This window comes from Nycticebus coucang, chromosome 19, assembly GCF_027406575.1.
Source record: "Nycticebus coucang isolate mNycCou1 chromosome 19, mNycCou1.pri, whole genome shotgun sequence".
Classification (NCBI taxonomy): domain Eukaryota; kingdom Metazoa; phylum Chordata; class Mammalia; order Primates; family Lorisidae; genus Nycticebus; species Nycticebus coucang.
In genome coordinates this window covers 41,623,222-41,642,019 of record NC_069798.1, presented here as the reverse complement: position 1 = coordinate 41,642,019, position 18,798 = coordinate 41,623,222, and the positions used below count along the sequence as shown (strand labels likewise).

The window sequence follows — 18,798 nt, the reverse complement described above, 5'->3', positions numbered from 1 at the left end:
TGAAGTATTTCCTGTAGAGCTTGTCTTATTGTGGCGAATTTCCTCAATGTTTATATATCAGTAAATGATTTGATTTCTCTGTCAATTATAAACCTTAGCTTAGCAGGATATAGAATTCTGGGCTGGAAATTGTTCTGCTTAAGTAGATTAAAGATAGATGACCATTGTCTTCTTGCTTGGAAAGTTTCATTAGAGAAGTCTGCAGTCACTCCGATGGATTTGCCCCTGTATGTCAATTGACACGTACTCCTGGCAGCTTGCAGAATCTTTTCTTTTGTCTTGACTTTGTACAGGTTCATCACAATGTGTCTTGGAGAAGCTCAGTTAGTGCTGAGGTGACCTGGGGTCCGATATCCCTGTGAAAGGAGTATGTCAGAATCTTCGGTGATATTTGGGAAATTTTCATTTATATTATTCTCTAATATGTCTTCCATTCCTCTGGGGCATTCTTCTTCCCCTTCTGGGATTCCTATAACTCGTATGTTGGAACACTTCATAAAGTCTCATAATTCTGTCAGTGAACGTTCTGCTTATTCTGTCTTCTTTTCTGCCTCTTTAAATATCTGAGTTATCTCAAGAACTTTGTCTTCTACCTCTGAAATTCTTTCTCCTGCATGGTCTAACCTGTTGCTGATACTTTCTATTGCATCTTCAAGTTCCCTAATTGACTGCTTCAGTTCCTTCAGCTCGGCTATAGCCTTTCTATATTCTTCATATGGTTCATCTCTTATTTGATTCTGTTTTTGGATTTCCTTTTGGTTATTTTCCACTTCATCAGCAGTTTCCTTTGTTGTTTCCATCATTTCCTTCATTGTTTTCATTATGTGTATTCTAAATTCCCTTTCTGTCATTCCTAACATTTCTTTATAGGTGGAATCCTCTGCAGTAGGTACCTCATGGTCCTTTGGAGGCATTGCTCTGGATGGTTTTTCATGTTGCCAGGAATTTTCTGCTGATTCTTCCTCATGAGTGATTTCTTTTATCTGTTTCCTTGCCCTACTCTTTCTTTCACTTCCTCTTGCTCTTTAAGTTCTTGTGCCTTTGGACTAGGGTTTCAAAGAGTCCTTTTGGTACAGGACCAGAAGGATGAGAACGTTGAAGAGCAAGAAGGAAAAAAGAAAGAAAGAAAGAAAAGAAAAAAGAGAAAGAGGAAGGGGTGGGTAAAAGGGAATATTGACAAAAAGAAGAGAGGCACAGAAAGAGGGAGACAGAGCAATATAGGTGTACAGTAGGGTACTTTGACACAACCTTAAGAAAACCCCAGCCTCTGGGGGTGCCGGTTTGGGTGGTTCCCTTGAGGTCAGTAGCTCTTTGCTAGCCTGATTGGACACAGTACCCTACCTCCACCAAGTAGAGAGGAAAAACAAAAATGCTATAAATCAAACCAAAACAAGCAAGCATAAAACTTTATGGGGTAAAATTGGGTGAACACCCAAATAATAGGGGTAGAAACACTATCAAAAATGAAATTCTAATTATTGAAAAAGGCAGCAATGGGAAATTGTATTTAAACTAGAAAAATGGAGAAATAAAAGAAAGAAAAAAAAGAAAAGAAAAATCTGTAGGGAAAAGGTTGAAATTATAAAACAGTACAACAACAACAAATAACAAACAAACAAAAAAAAACCCTCAAAGCAGTATATATATCTTGTTGAATATTATCTGGCAACAGGTGATCTTCTGGGGTATGAGATGTTAATCACAATGCTGATATGACTGGAGGCCTCTGCTGATTTCTCAAACCCCACAGGGTGGAGAGCCTAAATCTCTCTTTAGCCCTCTTAAAAGGCACTTTAAACTTCTAAACTTGGCTAAGCAGAAGCTTTCCCAGGGAAGTGCTTGCTGCTGAGATCACTACTGAAGTGGCTGTCCACTTAACGAGTGTGCCAAACCGGTCTCACTCTGCCCCTGAGGGTTAAGGCTGTAAGGCAGCTCAGTCCTTGCCTTTAGGCTGCTCAGTCACTAGGTTACTAGCTCCTGCCCAATCCTTGCTTTGCAACCCTGAGGGCGGAGCTTGCCAGGGCAGTTCTCTCACAATGGCTCCTTGCGGCCCACAGCAGAACACTATTAGATCCATCTGGCTCAGCGGCTCAGTCTGGTGTCTCACCCAAAGGTCTCCGCACTCCTGCCCAAGCTCTCCCCAAGGCAGTTCAACTGAGTGCCAAGTCCAAAAACACCAAAATAGCTCACAGGTAAGGCCTTTTCAGTTTGCAGTCTCACTGCTGCTGTACTTACAGCTGCCGTTGGGATTAGACCAATCAAACACACACAACCACTTGCCAGTTTTCCACTGTTTTTGTCCTCCTCTTGGGGTCCAGAAGTCTCTCACTGACTCCCTGTGTCCTCAAAGGGATGATTAAAGGCAGATCCCACCAGCCAGAGATGCCTGGAGTCTTATCTCCCCAGACTCATGGTGCCCAGTTGCAAAGAAGTCTATTCAGAAACTTTAAGGGTAATATTTTAGGTCAGCATTCAAATGTGTCTGGTCCCAGAACACTTCAACCACATTGTGTGGTTGTTTTCATATGGAAACATTCTGTTCCAGCCATCCTGCTGTACTCACTGTTTCTAAAAGTCCTCGGACCTTCCCTCTACTGCTCACTCGCTGATGTGGATTGGATCCTGGATGAAGCCACCTGGATGAAGCCTCAAGCATTTTATATCCTCCCACATATCTGTTCATGCTCATACCTTTCTCTCCTGCCTCAGAAACTTCATAATGCATTGTTGTAGTGTGGGTCTTTGGGAAGCAGACACCATGGTGGAGTTAGAGTTCTAGGAATTTATTCGAGGTGTAGCCTGCAAAGGTGAGAAGAAGAGAAGCAGGAGAGGAAAACCTCAGTGCAAGTCTGATGCCTATGAAAGGAGAGTGAGAAAGAAGAGCAGGAGCCCCTCAGTGGGCATTAGCATCCAGGCCTGTTGTGCTCAGCTGCTGGCTGCCAGGGAAGAGTGTGGCCTCAACTTAGATGCTATTGCAGATCCTACAGGTGCTGCAGCTGGACCAGCGAGTTCTGTGTGAAGGGAATTCTGAGCTGTGCACTTTCTTGGCTGCCACGTGTTTGTTTGGCATCTAGTTTTAACGTTAACAGTATGTCATGTGGGTTTCTTAGTAATAGATGTTATTTTTTAACTGACTTTGTATTTTAAGGCAGTTTTATTTTTTTCTTTTTTTTTTTATTAAATCATAGCTGTGTACATTGATTTAAGGCAGTTTTAGGTCCACAGCAAAATTCAGTGGAAAGTACAGTTCCCATAGACCCACTGTTCCCCATATGCATGGGCTTCCCGCTCTGGACGTCCCACACCAGAGGGAAATATTTGTTGTAATTGATGAGCTTGTATTAACACATCATTATCAACCATAGCCTGTATTTTACATTAAGATTCAATGTTGGCCATATATATTTTCTGGGTTTGGACAAACGGATAATGACATGTATCCACCATTGTAGTATCATACAGAGTAGTTTTCACTGTCGAGAAAATCCTTTATTCTCTGCCTGTTCATCCCTCCTTCACCTCAACTCCTGGTAGCCACTAATCTTTCACTATCTCCATAGTTTTACCTTTTCCAAAATATCGTATGGTTGGAATTATATCATATGTACCTTTCTCAGATTGGCTTCTTTCATTTAGTAACATGCATTTAAATTTCCTTCATGTCTTTTCATGGCTTGGTAGTCTGGATGTACCTCATTCAGTATTTTGAATTAACCATTGATATATACAGTCTTGTCTTTTTTGCCCAACTATAAGATATAAATTCATATTCTTGGTGTTTATTTGATCAGCATTGATTCAGTGAGTAACATAGGAAATTCTAATAGTATGTACTTTTTTTATTTGGAAGGGCAGATTTCCAGCTGCCTTTTATTGTCCACAATATATTGATTAGTGGGAGAAATATTTGCACATTAAATTATAGTCGTAAAGGCTTTATATTCAATTTTCTGTATAAGGGAAATCACCCTTTGGCTCTTGCCTGTGTATATAAAATAAGAAAGTGGCTTAGGAACATATACAACACCAAGACTTGGTAGCTGGGCTGAGAGATAAGAAACAGGAAAGCTATGCAAGATAGAATGAAGAAGTATTAAATTGTAACCTTTCAGTGAGATTATCTGGCCCACCTGTCTCCCGTATTACTGATAAGAAAAATGAGGACCTGGAAAGCAAAATGAATTTAATGTCTATCCCAGAGGTTATTTGTGTGTTGGCTGGAATTGGAAGCTTTATCTTATCCAGAGAGATTATTGCCTCCTGGATGTCTTCTACCAACTTACCCAACTTTATCTAAACAAAACTATCTTTATCCTTATTTAAACAAATGCTACCCTTTACCCCTGTCTTAAAAGGTTGTTAAAAACATGTATTACTATTTCATCATGCTGTAGATTTTTAAAAAGTGGTTGGGAATTGAGGGCCCAAGAATGTTAGAAATGATAACATTTGCCTGGTACCATGTGTTGAGAAAATATCAGAAGAGCTGTGTTGAGAAACCCCATCAGGCTTGCGCTCTTCTTTGTGCATTTCATTCCTTTGCATAGAAATAGAAAATCTGATACTATTTGTTTTACACTAAATGTGCTATTAGCCCTTGAGGGCATTAAAAGACTTGCTACTTGTGAGGATGATATTGTATAATCCAGGCTGTCAAAAAGTGTAAGATTCATTTGAGAAGTGCTTGCATGAAAGATAGTTAAGAGTCTTGTTTTATTGCACCAGAGGTGAAGTTTTAGTCTTGTGGAACACTTCCTTTTTTGTTAAAAAATTATTATTAATATTTTTAATTGTCAAATCATGATTGTTTACAATTATGGGGTACAGTGTGATGTTTTGATATATACAAGGTGCCATGATTAAATCACGCCAATTAACATACCCTTTACTTCACTTACCTAGTTTTTTTTTTTTTTTTAGAGACAGAGTCTCACTTTATCACAGCTCACAGCAATCTCCAACTCCTGGGTTTAGGTGATTCTCTTGCCTCAGCCTCCCGAGTAGCTGGGACTACAGGTGCCTGCCACAATGCCTGGCTATTTTTTGTTGCAATTTGGCCGGGGCTGGGTTTGAACCCACCACCCTTGGTATATGGGGCCGGCACCCTACTCACTGAGCCACAGGCACCGCCCTTCACTTACTTTTTTTATGGTGAGATATTTGAAATTTGTCCTCATAGTTATTTTGAAATAATAGTAGAACCTCTATAAGTTGACCATCTAAGGGACTGTAACAAACTCATCAACATACAGAGGTGGTCAGCGTAAGGAACTAGGCCTACTATGCATTGAGTATAGATGGTACATGTCTTATCTATGAAAATTAGGTCAACTTAAGAAGGAGGTCATTGTAGGAAGGTGGTCAACTGTAGAGGTTCTGCTGTGTACATTATAATCAACTGTAGTCACCCTGTTGTTCATTAGATTTCAAAACCTATCTCATCTGATCTTGGAAGCTAAGCAGAGTTGGAACTAGTTAATACTTGAATGGGAGATCTCAAAAACTATTCCTCCTGTCTATCTGAAACTTTGTAGTTTCTTTTTCTTTTTTCTTTTTTTTCCTTTTCCTTTTCTTTTGAGATAAGCTCTTGCTTTATGTTGTCTAGGCTAACCTCAAACTCCTAGGCTCAAGCTAACTTCCTGCCTCAGCCTCTGAAGTAGCCTGAAAGGTACATCTTTGTACCTTTCGATCAGCAACTCTCATTCCCTTCCTCCCTTTCTGCCCTGAAACTCTCTACTCCATGAGTTCATATTCATTAGATTCTACATACCAGGACTGCCCAGTAAGTATCCAGCCACACAGCATGAAAAATAGTGTTAACAGTGGCTGGATACTTTCCGGCCAGCCCTTGTATGAGTGAGATCATGCAGTGTTTGTTGTTCTGTGCCTGGCTTATTTCTTTTTCTTTTTTTTTTTTTTTTTTATTGTTGGGGATTCATTGAGGGTACAGTAAGCCAGGTTACACTGATCGCATTTGTTAGGTAAAGTCCCTCTTGCAATCATGTCTTGCCCCCAGAAGGTGTGGCACGCACCAAGGCCCCACCCCCCTCCCTCCTTCCCTCTCTCTGCTTTTCCATCCCCCCCAATAACCTTAATTGTCATTAATTGTCCTCATATCAAAATTGAGTACATAGGATTCATGCTTCTCCATTCTTGTGATGCTTTACTAAGGATAATGTCTTCCACTTCCATCCAGGTTAATACGAAGGATGTAAAGTCTCCATTTTTTTTAATGGCTGAATAGTATTCCATGGTATACATATACCACAGCTTGTTAATCCATTCCTGGGTTGGTGGGCATTTAGGCTGTTTCCACATTTTGGCGATTGTAAATTGAGCTGCAGTAAACAGTCTAGTACAAGTGTCCTTATGATAAAAGGATTTTTTTCCTTCTGGGTAGATGCCTAGTAATGGGATTGCAGGATCAAATGGGAGGTCTAGCTGAGTGCTTTGAGGTTTCTCCATACTTCCTTCCAGAAAGGTTGTACTAGTTTGCAGCCCCACCAGCAGTGTAAAAGTGTTCCTTTCTCTCCACATCCACGCCAGCATCTGCAGTTTTGAGATTTTGTGATGTGGGCCATTCTGGCTGGGGTTAGATGGTATCTTGGGGTGGTTTTGATTTGCATTTCTCTAATAGATAGGGATGATGAACATTTTTTCATATGTTTGTTAGCCATTTGTCTGTCTTCTTTAGAGAAAGTTCTATTCATGTCTCTTGCCCATTGATATATGGGATTGTTGGCTTTTTTTCATGTGAATTAATTTGAGTTCTCTATAGATCCCAGTTATCAAGCTTTTGTCTGATTGAAAATATGCAAATATCCTTTCCCATTGTGTAGGTTGTCTCTTTGATTTGGTTGTTGTCTCCTTAGCTGTACAGAAGCTTTTCAGTTTAATGAAGTCCCATTTGTTTTATTTTTGTTGTTGTTGCAATTGCCATGAAGTCTTCCCCCAGGCCAATATCTTCCAGTGTTTTTCCTATGCTTTCTTTGAGGATTTTTATTGTTTCATGCCTGGCTTATTTCACTTAGCATGCTGCCCTCCATGTTGTTGAAAAGGACAGGATTTTCTCCCCCTTTAAGGCTAAGTAGTATTCTGCTATGTATATGCCACATTTTCTTTATCCGTTGAAAGGCACTTGGGTTATTTCCATATCTTGACTTTTGTGAATAATGCTGTGATGAAGATAGGAGTGCAGTTATCCCTGCCACTTAAGTGATTTCAGTTTTTTTTGATAATTATACCCAGATCTGGGATTCCTAGATTATGTAGTAGCTCTGTTTACACTTGGTTAAGGAAGCTGCATTCTGTTTTCCGTAATGGCTATACTGATTTGCATTCCCAGCGGCAGTGTTCACGTTTCTCCACATTGTCTCCAACACTTGGTACCTTTCATCTTTCTGATAAAAGCCGTCTGACAGGTGTGCAGTGATAGCTTATCAGTGGTTTTAATTTGCATGTCCCTGATGATTAGTGTTGATGGGCACTTTTTTCATGTGCCTATTGGCCATTTGTATGTCCTCTTTTAAGGAATGTCTGAAACATTTCCTTTTGAGGAATATTAGATTCCTCCAAGGTATCAAATGAATGAAGCACTAAATGCATGAGACTGAATACATCCAGAGGGCAGTTAGACTGCAAAAGTATATTGGAGTTTAAAAGCCATGAATTTAGAAGTTTTGAAGAAACACTGATTACCTCTTATAGAAGAGGTATACCTATATACCATCTGCCCATTCTAATTATCCAAATGAGTAAAGACCATTCTTTACTATTAAGTAAAGACCATTCTTTACTGAAAGAATGGTCTAGGTACCGTTGGTTCTTCCCACACATACCTATCCCACTCATGAAAATCTTGGAAATGGGTAAGTTATAAGAACCTTAAGTGTTTTTCTTTTCTTTTTTTTTTTTTTTTTTGAGACAGAGTGTCATTTTGTCACTTTTGGTAGAGTGCTGTGGTGTCATAGCTCATAGCAACCTCAAACTCTTGGGCTCAAGCTGTTCTCTTGCCTCAGCCTCCAGAGTAGCTGGGACTACAGGCACCTGCCACAACGCCTGGCTGTTTTTTTTTTTTTTTTTTTTTTTAGAGACAGGATCTTGCTCTTGCTCAGGCTCGTCTCGAATATGTGAGCTCAAGCAATCCACCCGCCTCAGCATCCCAGAGAGCTAGGATTACAGCCTCCCCACAGAGCCTGGCCAAGAACCTTAAATTTTAGACTTTTAGTTCAAATTTGTGTTTTGTATTAGGTTTCCCATTTTTAAGATAAACCAAAGGTATTCAGCTATGCTTTCTTTTTAAATTTTAGATAGGCTGTTGCAAGGTGATGGAGCACTTCGGTTACACCTGATGCATTATTGTGAAGCATGTACCACACCCAAAATGCCAGAGTTCATTCTGTACACTTTTCATAGTGCATACCGGAAACTCCAGTGGAAGGACCTGCAACCTGACCAGATGCTCATGGAGGCCTTCTTCAAAGTAAGCCCTCCCTCTCCATGTCACAGCCCAGAGAGATCTGGCTTCTGTGCCCTGGTGGACTGTGCACACACTCTGTGTCGCCTCAGTATTGCTCGTGGAAAGCAGTACCCCATGGAAGTCATTTCGTTTTGTTAATAGATGACTGGAAAATAAATAAAGGACCATTTTTAAAACCCAGAAAAAGATTTTAATTATGTTAGGCGTTCCCTAAATTTCATAATGTTTTGCGAGTACATAGTTTAATGACTTTGCCACTCTCAATCTTGGTTGGTGGTTATGTTTATGTGTCATTAGAACTGCGTGCTGTTAAATGTTCTATTAAAGCAAAATGTAAATTGGTGCTCAAGCTCTAGTTTCTTTTAGTAGTTATGTGAGTGACTAATTAGACTGTAGGAGATAAAATGCATTATAAGAACCCATGATACTTCATTATCATGTAAAGACCTGAAACAACCTGACAAAGTGCCAACCAGGATATGTGAGTCTTTGCAAGAGAAAAAACAATTATAAAAAACAAGCAGTATAGTATATCTTATATACCAGTCAGACATTTGGAGCTGTTTTTGATTTTCTATATAAAAAAATAAACCTTTATAATCTTGTCTTAGGTTTTTAATGATAGTTTCAGTTCATTGGTTCATTGCCATCAATTAAATGGTGTTTACTCTTAATGTCACATTTATTATTAAGGCAGTTTAAGTGTTTTGATACAGATCTACAGTTATTTATGGCAGTTAATAAGACGTACTCAAGGTTTTTAGTGCTATTAATGAAACTCCACCCCACTGCTCTTGTCAGTCAAGCTTTAAGAATGCTTTTATTTGGCTGGCCAGCTTCTGTGGCTCACGCTGGTAATGCTAGCACTCTAGGAGGCCAAGGGCTTGAGCTTATGAGTTTGAGACCGTCCTGAGCACCCTTAGTCCCAGCTACTTGGGATGCTGAGGCAAGAGGATCGCTTAATCCCAGGAGTTTGAGGTTGCTATGAGTTATGATGCCATGGCACTCTACCCAAGGTGACGAGTGAGACTCTGTCTCAAAAAAAAAAAAAAAAAGAGTGCTTTTATAGGCTGGGTATGGTGGCTCACTCCTATAGTTCTAGCACTCTGGGAAGGCAAGGTGGGTGGATTGTCTGAGCTCAGGAGTTAGAGAACAGCCTGAGCAAAAGCGAGACCCCATCTCTACTGTAAAAATAGAGAAACTAGCTGGGCGTTGTGTCAGGTGCCTGTAGTTCCAGCTACTTGGGAAACTGAGGCAAAAGGATCACTTGAGCCCAAGAGTTTGAGGTTGCTGTGAGCTGTGATGCCATGGCACTCTACCAAAGGGAGCAAAGTGAGACGCTCAAAAAAAAAAAACAACCCCTCTCCCCCAATAGAAAAAACTAGAATGTTTTTTATAGCTAAGCTTAGTATATAAGAGACTGGTTTTAAGCAGATACTTATTACCATTGTGAACACTGAACACAGGAGAGGAAGCTGGTTTATAGAGCTATGAGATGGGGTCATACTTGTTACTTTGTTAAAATTCTAACTAGATTAAGCAGTAGCACAGTGGGTTAAGGGTTGCTATGGGGCTCTATTGTAATGATAGATGCCTCTGACCTACCAAGAACTTGAGGATCTTTTAATTCTTTGGGTCATCTTGTTGGAGTAATAAAGTTTGGGGTTTTTTTTTTTTTTTTGAGGGGGTCGGGTTGAGGACAAGGATAGAAAACAGATTACACAGAAAGATGAAGAATTATTTTCTAAAAGGGAAGAGGAGGCTGGATATGGTGGCTCACACCTGTAATCTTAGCATTGTAGGAGGCTGAGGCAGGTGAATTGCTGGAGCTCAAGAGTTCGATACCAGTCTGAGCAAGAGTGAGACCCCATATCTACTAAAAATAGAAAAACTAACTGGGCATTGTGGCAGGCACCTATCATCCCAGCTACTTGGGAGGCTGAGGCAAGAGGATTATTCAATCCCAAAAGTGTGAGGTTGCTGCGGCACTCTACCCAGGGTGACAGAGTGAGACTCTGTCTCAAAAAAACAAATAAACAAACAAACAAAAACCACCCAAAATAATAAAAGTAAAAGGGAAGTAGCATAATATAGCTATTACTACTATATACTAGTACTAGTAGCTACATAGTAGTAGTAGCTACATAGTAGTAGTAGCTATATTATGCTACTATAGTAGCTACTATAGTACTATAGTAATATTAACTAGTATAGTACATAATATAGCTAATATATTAGCATAATATAATAACAGTAATGGAAAGAACTGAATTGTCACCATATTCATTGACCATGATTTTATAAATAAAGTAGAGCTATTTAATCTTCATTTTGGAAAGGAATAATTTGTAACTAGCTGTGTTTTATTTTAAACAAATTAGAAATAATGAATTAGGCTTATTAAAAAATCTTTGAAGTTTATTAGTACATTACCTCCCATCTCTAATATATTTTACATAGAATTTAAGCATTATGCAGCCCTCAAAAATTATAAATACTATAATGTAGAGACATTTTTATAATAAAATATTACATTAAAAAACAGTATAAATATTCTGTGTACTAGTTTAGTGAATCTTAAAGTGTGGTCCTGGGGACAGCAGCATCAGCGTCACCTTAGAAATTGCACATTCTTCCTCCCAGCCCATACCAGGGAAATTAAAAACTCTAGGGGTGGGCCTGGCAGTCCATGTTTTAATAGATCTTACAGATGTTTCTGATGTATACTTGAGTTGGGAACTACTGATTAGTGGATCTCAGCTTTGTCCTATGCTAGCACGGCCAAGGATCATATAAACTCAACTCGATGCAATGACAGTGACTCACTGTGGTAGTGATTCTCCTCCTTGGTTGGGGTTAGGGAAGGTCATTTTTTTCCTGTTAATCAAGAGTTATTGGAATAGAAAATGAAATCCAAACAGATGAGCACAAAAATGAACATACCACTGAGTGTGGAAGGAAAGTGGAAGGAAAGATATTACAAATATTCATTCTAAATCTCTAGGAAGTAGAATTATGAATGACATTTATAATCTGAGGAAAAGGTGTTTATTAAAATATGTTAAGAAATACTGGTTTATGTACATTTTTGAGATACATAGACATCAAAAAGCAAAACCTTGGTTTTAATTCATTTCCTTATAGGTGGAACGAGGGAGCCCCAAGAGCTGTTTCATATTTTTGGGGTCTACACTCTGTGAAGTCAACTGGGTCAGTGTGCTTGCTGATGCCTGGAATCCTAGTCCTCACCCGGAAACCCAGAGCATGATTGTCTGCCTTCTTTTCATGATGATTTTATTGGCAAAGGAAGTCCAGTTAGTAGACCAAGCAGTAAGTTTGTACAGCTTGTGATAAAGACTCGATAAGGTGCCTCAGCTCCTCACTTTCTACTACATTGTGGTTTTTCAGTTGTTTCCCTGACATCTTTTATCATTATGAATCAATCTTTGGCATATGACGCATACCTTCAGTTAGATGCCTGATTTTTTTGGATAGTTCCTTATCTAATTCTAATTTATGAAGGGAGCTATACTGAGTTAGAATCAATTTTATTTTACATCTCATGAATTCCTAAGTCAGTCCCCTATATGCTTCTTGAAGTCAGTATTGGCATGTACCACCAGAACAGAGTGTTCCTTTAAAAATTGATTTCCAGATACTTATTAATAGGAATGTGTTTGTGCCAAGACATTGGTTATTGCTTTAACTAGTACTCCTAACTTAAGATCTTAACTGTCCTGTACTTATCATAGACCATCATAGTGGTTAGTCCACAGACAAGTAAGAAACATTTCTGGGAAAAAGGAGGTTCTGGAACTAAACGAGCATGTGTTTCATTTTTAGGATTCACCTTTACTTAGTCTCCTTGGACAGACAAGCTCGCTGTCATGGCATCTTGTGGATATTGTGTCATACCAGAGTGTGCTAAGTTATTTCAGCAGTCATTACCCACCATCTATCATTTTAGCAAAGGAATCTTCTGCTGAATTAATTGTGAAGCTCCTGAAAGTATCTGCAGGCCTTGCCATTCCTACTGACAGCCAGAAGCATCTTGTAAGTTGAGAGGGTGGTTTAAAAGGGAGGGAATTTTCTTAGGGACTGGGAGTGGCATAAGTGTTACACAGGACAGTCTTTAACCTGGAGACTGCTCAGCAGAGAAAGTTGGAGAGTATGTATCAACATCTTTGTACACTCATATCTTGGCCTCGCAGATCATTTAGTTTGATTCTGTCTTATAGTAAGCCTTTACTTACTAGCAGTGCTACATGCTGACAATAGGTCACAAGGATTGAGGGCTGGCAGCAAGCTCAGTTGGTTTCATGATCTAAATGTGATTGGTAGCAGAACAGCAGGGAGAGCTGGGCACGGTGGCTCTTTTTGGTAGTCTCAGCTATTTAGGAAGCTTAAGTGGGAGGATTGCTTGAGCCCAGGAGTTGGAGGCTAAAGGGAGCTGTGATCATGCCAGTACACTCTAGCCTGGGTAATAAATAAGACCCTACCTCTGAAAAACAAAACAAAAGATAAAGCAAAGGGGAACAGGGAGTGTTATGAGGCTAAGCTGAAGGTCTGGCAGGGCAAGCCCACCTGAATTAGAAACAATACCGTGTTTCAAAGTGGTGTCATGAAGATTGAAACAGACAATGAACATAATTTGATAAAGTTCCTGGCAGGTAGTTAGTATTTAGATAATGTTATTAATAATGTAGTAAAAAAGGAAGAGTGTTCTGCCAGAATTTGAGAGAACATGGGTCCCAGTCAAGGTGTTACCACAGATTCTCATACGCTTAGCCCTTGAGCCCTCTGGGATTAGGTCTTCATGTGGCTTCCTGATGTGTCCTTCCTACTTCCCCCTAAGCATTCAGTGCCATACTCCCAGGGAATACTCTGTTAATACTCCTTGCTTGGATTCATTTGAATGATCCTTTTTTTTTGTTGTTTGTCAGGATGCAGTTCCAAAATGCCGAGCTTTTACTCACCAGATGGTTCAATTTCTCAGCACCCTGGAACAAAATGGAAAAATCTCCTTAGCCGTCTTAGAACAGGAAATGTCTAAACTCTTAGATGATATCATTGTCTTTAACCCGCCTGGTAAGTGACCAGTGGGAAGTCTGAATTCATTCATTCAGTGTATTCCTGCTGGATGAGGCATCATGTGATCAGGAGAGAGGCAGGACACTGAGGGGGTTGACACTGGCAGATGCTGGTGTCAGGTGGACTGGGCTGTGGGGTAAGCTAGACAACTGGATCTAATGACTGGAAGATAACAGGAGACCTTGCAGTGAGCAGTGTTTCTAGGGGTTTTGGCTCTTAATTAGGAAAACATTTCAGAATTACCTATAGACTTACGCAAAAAGCTTTGTATGGAGAACTTCTCTTTAGAAGAAATAAATAAATCTGCTCCTCTGAGAGGAAAGGCCTTAGTATTGGCATAGGTGTTTATGTTGCAGGTATCTATTTTGAAAATTTGTAAAAAGCTGGCCCACATGTGATGTTGAAGCAAGAATTTGTACTACTCAGACTTTTTTTTTTTAAGCTCCCAAACAATACCAACCTCAACCTAAGAATTTAGTTGAAGTGAGTCCTGGGCACCTGGCAGATAGTAACCACGGACCCTGTCTGGAGAAACCCATTTTCAACTCAGGCCTCAAAGTTCTAAAAACTCAAAGTAAACCAAAACAAAGTCATGCCAAATAGAGGCCAGATGCGGTGGCTCCTGCCTATAATCCCAGGACTCTGGGAGGCCAAGGCAGGTGAGGAGCAAGACTCTGTCTCTACTAAAAATACAAAAAACTGAGGCAAGAGGATCACTTGAGCCTAAGAGTTGGAGGTTGCCATGAGCTATGATGTTGCCCTGGCACCCTACCCAGGGCCACAGCTTGAGACTCTGTCTCAAAAAAAAGAAGTCATGCCAAATAGGATGTATATGTGAAGATAGTAGATTTAGACCCAGCATCAGTAATTATGTGAAATGTGAGGGATTCAAATAGTCACACTGGATGAAACAAGCAAGAAAAAGACAACTTGATAGGAAACAACAAGTTGTGATCTTACACAAGATCTGTTTTTTTTTTGTAGAGACAGAGTCTCACTTTATCGCCCTCGGTAGAGTGCCGTGGCATCACACGGCTCACAGCAACTTCCAGCTCCTGAGCTTTTGCGATTCTCTTGCTTCAGCCTCCCAAGTAGCTGGGACTACAGGCGCCCACCACAACGCCTGCCTATTTTTTTTGTTGCAGTTCGGCCGGGGCTGGGTTTGAACCCGCCACCCTCGGTATATGGGGCCGGCACCCTAACCACTGAACCACAGGCTCCGCCCCTTACACAAGATCTTAATCAGAGGGGTGATAGTATCATATCTGGTTTTTAGGAAAACATTTGTTGACTCTGTTGATGATGAACAGGAAGGGTTGAAACTGTTCTGTCAGGAGGGTCACTGTGTCTGTTCCTGTGAGTCATAATTGAAAGATACATTTGCTATTCAGTTGGAATTCAGATAAAAGGCCTTTATTACCAAGAATATTTATACCTATAGAAATAAGTGAAGAAATAAGTATTCATACATGCATACTGTTTTTATTATCTTAATTTCTGCAGGAATTGTTTTTTTTTTTCAGTCTTTACTTGATAATAAGTAGGTCTGGTATGGTCATGTTAAATGAGGGTTTATTTAACCCTCTGTAACTAGATAAATTTGTTTTGATGGGTGTGATGAGTATGATCTCGCTCAACTTTTTACCATTCCTGTTGACATAATACTGAACCCTTATGGCATAAAAGCCATAGTTTTGTTCTATTAAAAAACAAAAACAAAAAAAACGTACAGGGAGCTAGAATAGTTGGCAAAAGTTCTTCCCGTTAGAAACATCCTTTCTGCTTTGGAATATGAGGAAGGAATCTGCCTTAGTGACTTTCTACTTGTTTGCATTTCTCTTGAGTTTGCTTTTTCTTGCATTTCATTCTCTTTTTACTTCGATTTTTTTTTTTTTGAAAGACTAGTCCATTTTTCTTATTTAAAAAACAAAGAAATAAAAGAGCTGGGCAGTGCCTGTGGCTCAGTGAGTAGGGTGCCGGCCCCATATACCGAGGGTGGCGGGTTCAAACCCGGCCCCCGCCAAACTGCAACCTCAACAACAAAAAAAATAGCCGGGTGTTGTGGTGGGCACCTGTAAGCCCAGCTACTTGGGAGGCTGAGGCAAGAGAATCGCCTAAGGCGAAAAGCTGGAGGTTGCTATGAGCTATGATGCCACGGAGCTCTACCGAGGGCAACAAAGTGAGACTCTGTCTCAAAAAAAAAAAAAAAAGAAATAAAAGAGCTGCTGTTGGAACCTTTTAAATGGTCTGTCCCTTTCCCTTCATTTATGTTTAGTTTTAAGTAATAATCTTTATTCTGGGATGTTGACAGCAATGGCAATGATGGGGCGGGGATACTGTTGCTACTTGGTTTACCAAATGACTGTCAAGAGCCATGTATTTGGTTTACCAGGAGCAAAGCTCAGGAAATAAAGACTAATTAGGCATGATGTGATAACTGAGTTACTCTTTCACACCAATTCGAGATCTTTGTATTAAGGGGTTATTGTACCCAGGGAACTCATAGCAATTCCTGCTTTTGCTCTTACAAAGTACTTCTGTGCCAGCCACATTCTATCTGTAAAAGCCAGATACCATCCAGAGCCCTCCTTCTGGTCCCTTGTAGTCAGCCTAGAGTCTGCCCGGGGAGCAGCTAAGATTGAACTACTGTTGTTCTCTTGATCACTTTCCTAGTCACCATTCTAGCAGCCATTCTCAAGTGTATGTCTATATTCCCTTCAGACACGGACAGCCAAGCCCGCCACATGGCCCTCAGCAACCTCTTTACGGAAGTCCTCATGATGCTGAACAATGCAACTGTGCCCACGGCAGAGTTCCTCCAGGGCAGCATCCGGAACTGGATTGACCAAAAACTGCATGGGCTAGTGGTACTGCCCCTTTTAACCGCAGCCTGCCAGAGCCTGGCTTCTGTCCGCCACATGGCCGAGACTGCAGAAGCCTGCATCACTGCCTACTTCAAAGAAAGTAGGAGGACACCCACGTTACCTTATGCTCTTACTGTATTCCTCTTTCCCAGGCAAGATTAAAGCTTTTTCATCAGGAGATCTTTCCAGACTCTTCCCATTGAGGGATTGTACCATTCTAATTTCTGTTCTATAAATGTTGTGTATGTTTCAGGATAAATAAATGTACACACACATACATATCTTTTTTTTTTTGCAGTTTCTGGCCAGGTCTGGGTTTGAACCCACCACCTCCGGCGTATGGGGCCTGCACCCTACTCCTTTGAGCCACAGGCGCCGCCCATACATATCTTTTTAATTAAGGTCACAGTTAGTTAGCATGAGAACCTATGGTCTGTGTCTGTTGATAAAATCACGGTTCAAGGGAGAAAAGCTCTAACTCATTTTACATTGGTTTTGGAGTATCAGATCAACTTGTAATACACAAATCATGTCATGTCATAGGCTAAGTCATAGTTCTCAAAGAAAATATTCTCAACCAGGATTTATATAATAATGATCCACAGGTTCATTTTCCTTGATGTCCAGATGCACATCATAATGCACAATGGGAGAAGAAGAAGGATATTGGAGCCAGGGTCCGGGAAGTGCCCATAACCTGCCATCTGTCCTGTCCTGACAACCCACGAACTATCCATGTCCACCGCTGGGGGATGGGCTGTGCACATCACTAAGCCACCACACTCTCACTCCCTTGAAGGGTGGAGAACCATTAGGGTACCACTCTTGTTCCAAATGCATTTGTGTTACTAAAACTCAAATGGTTTCTGTTAAGATACGAGTCAAACTAAGCTTTGGTAAATAAAAATACTTATGATAGATTGATAGCATTTTCCTATAGAAAAGCTTAAATGTTCATACATTGTTAAAAATTGTATTACAATTAAAACTCTTAGATGACTGGAACAGGCAGTATCTACATAATATTTTAAAAATATGATAAGAAAAGGGGTCTATTAACTTCACCCTGCACTCTGATTTCCTACCACCTCTCGTGGCTAGCTTGGGATAGTCTAGCATGAGGACTTTCCTGTCCAAGTACTGAGGTGCATTTCACTTCTGTGGCTGTGGGGGCCAATGTGAGAAATGTTGTCTTGACATAAAGCTTGAAGTAAAAAGATTAATTAGACTTGTTAAGCAATTTGATTCTTGCTTATATCTTGATTAGTCTTTTTGGTGGTCTGTTCTCAGGCTCCCTCAATCAAAATTTAGGATGGGGCCCCATTCTGGTGTCCCTTCAAGTTCCTGAGCTCACCATAGAAGAATTTCTGCAGGAGTGCCTAGCTTTCGGTAGTTACCTGACTCTTTATGTCTACCTGCTGCAGCGTTTAAACAGTGAGCAAACTCTAAGAAATGAAATGAAAGTGCTGCTCATCTTAAGCAAGTGGTTGGAACAGGTGTATCCAAGGTATGTCAGCCCCCTGGCTATTAAATCAAACTTGTATTTGGCTAACTTGGAATGTAGAGTTCACATGTGTATTTAAGTATACAGAAGTAAATGATGCATAATAAACAAGGCTATGAGGTACAGTGACACTTGTTTTGGAACGATTTTTACTTCAGTGGGCTAATTTTCTGAGCCAGTTTTATTTCCTAAAAGTGGCATTTTCAGCACTGAGCTTCAGCTTCCTTACCAGCTAAGTAGAGATAATAATACCTAACTTTAAGGGTTGTTATAAGGATTAAGTGAAAGAAAAGAAAGCCCATGCGCAGTGTCTGGGGTATATTAAGTGCTAAATAAAAGATAGTTGTTACAATTCCATTACTTCATTTGTATTATCACTCATTAGCCTATGCTTTAAAGTACTAAGTGTCTTTTATACTTAAATGCACACTTTCATTTAAATGAGAGTGGGGGTGGGGGAAGTCCACTTCTAATTTTATTTTCCTTGGTGCCACCATGAAAATAATTTTGCTTCCCCAGCTCTGTACAGGAAGAAGCAAAGTTATTTCTGTGGTGGCACCAAGTCTTACAACTGTCCCTGATCCAGACAGAGCAGAATGACTCCTTCCTGATGGAATCTGTCATCCGAATTCTGCTCATGCTTCAGAACAGGCAGAACCTTGTGGCAGAGGAGAGACTCAGCTCTGGGATCCTGGGGGCAATTGGGCTGGGCCGGAAGTCACCCTTGTCTAACAGGTAAGGAAGCACTTCCCACCGCTGGTCTAAATGGGCCTCAGATGGCTGTACCTATGTACAGATTGTGATACTTCAGTAGGTTTCTTGTCTTAGGATCTATGTTTTCCAGAAAGATTAATGGAAAA

At 40.3% G+C, this 18,798-nt stretch overlaps 1 protein-coding gene across 1 annotated transcript in view; it reads left to right on the top strand.

The window, feature by feature from the left end:
- EPG5 (ectopic P-granules 5 autophagy tethering factor) overlaps window positions 1-18,798 on the top strand; it is a 130,330-nt gene that overhangs the window by 99,517 nt on the left and 12,015 nt on the right. Inside the window, exons 36-42 of the mRNA XM_053571604.1 lie at window positions 8,310-8,482; window positions 11,624-11,809; window positions 12,323-12,532; window positions 13,423-13,567; window positions 16,292-16,534; window positions 17,725-17,941; window positions 18,458-18,673. Of these exons, the coding sequence (XP_053427579.1) occupies window positions 8,310-8,482; window positions 11,624-11,809; window positions 12,323-12,532; window positions 13,423-13,567; window positions 16,292-16,534; window positions 17,725-17,941; window positions 18,458-18,673 (1,390 nt within the window). The remainder of the gene's footprint in view (window positions 1-8,309; window positions 8,483-11,623; window positions 11,810-12,322; window positions 12,533-13,422; window positions 13,568-16,291; window positions 16,535-17,724; window positions 17,942-18,457; window positions 18,674-18,798) is intronic.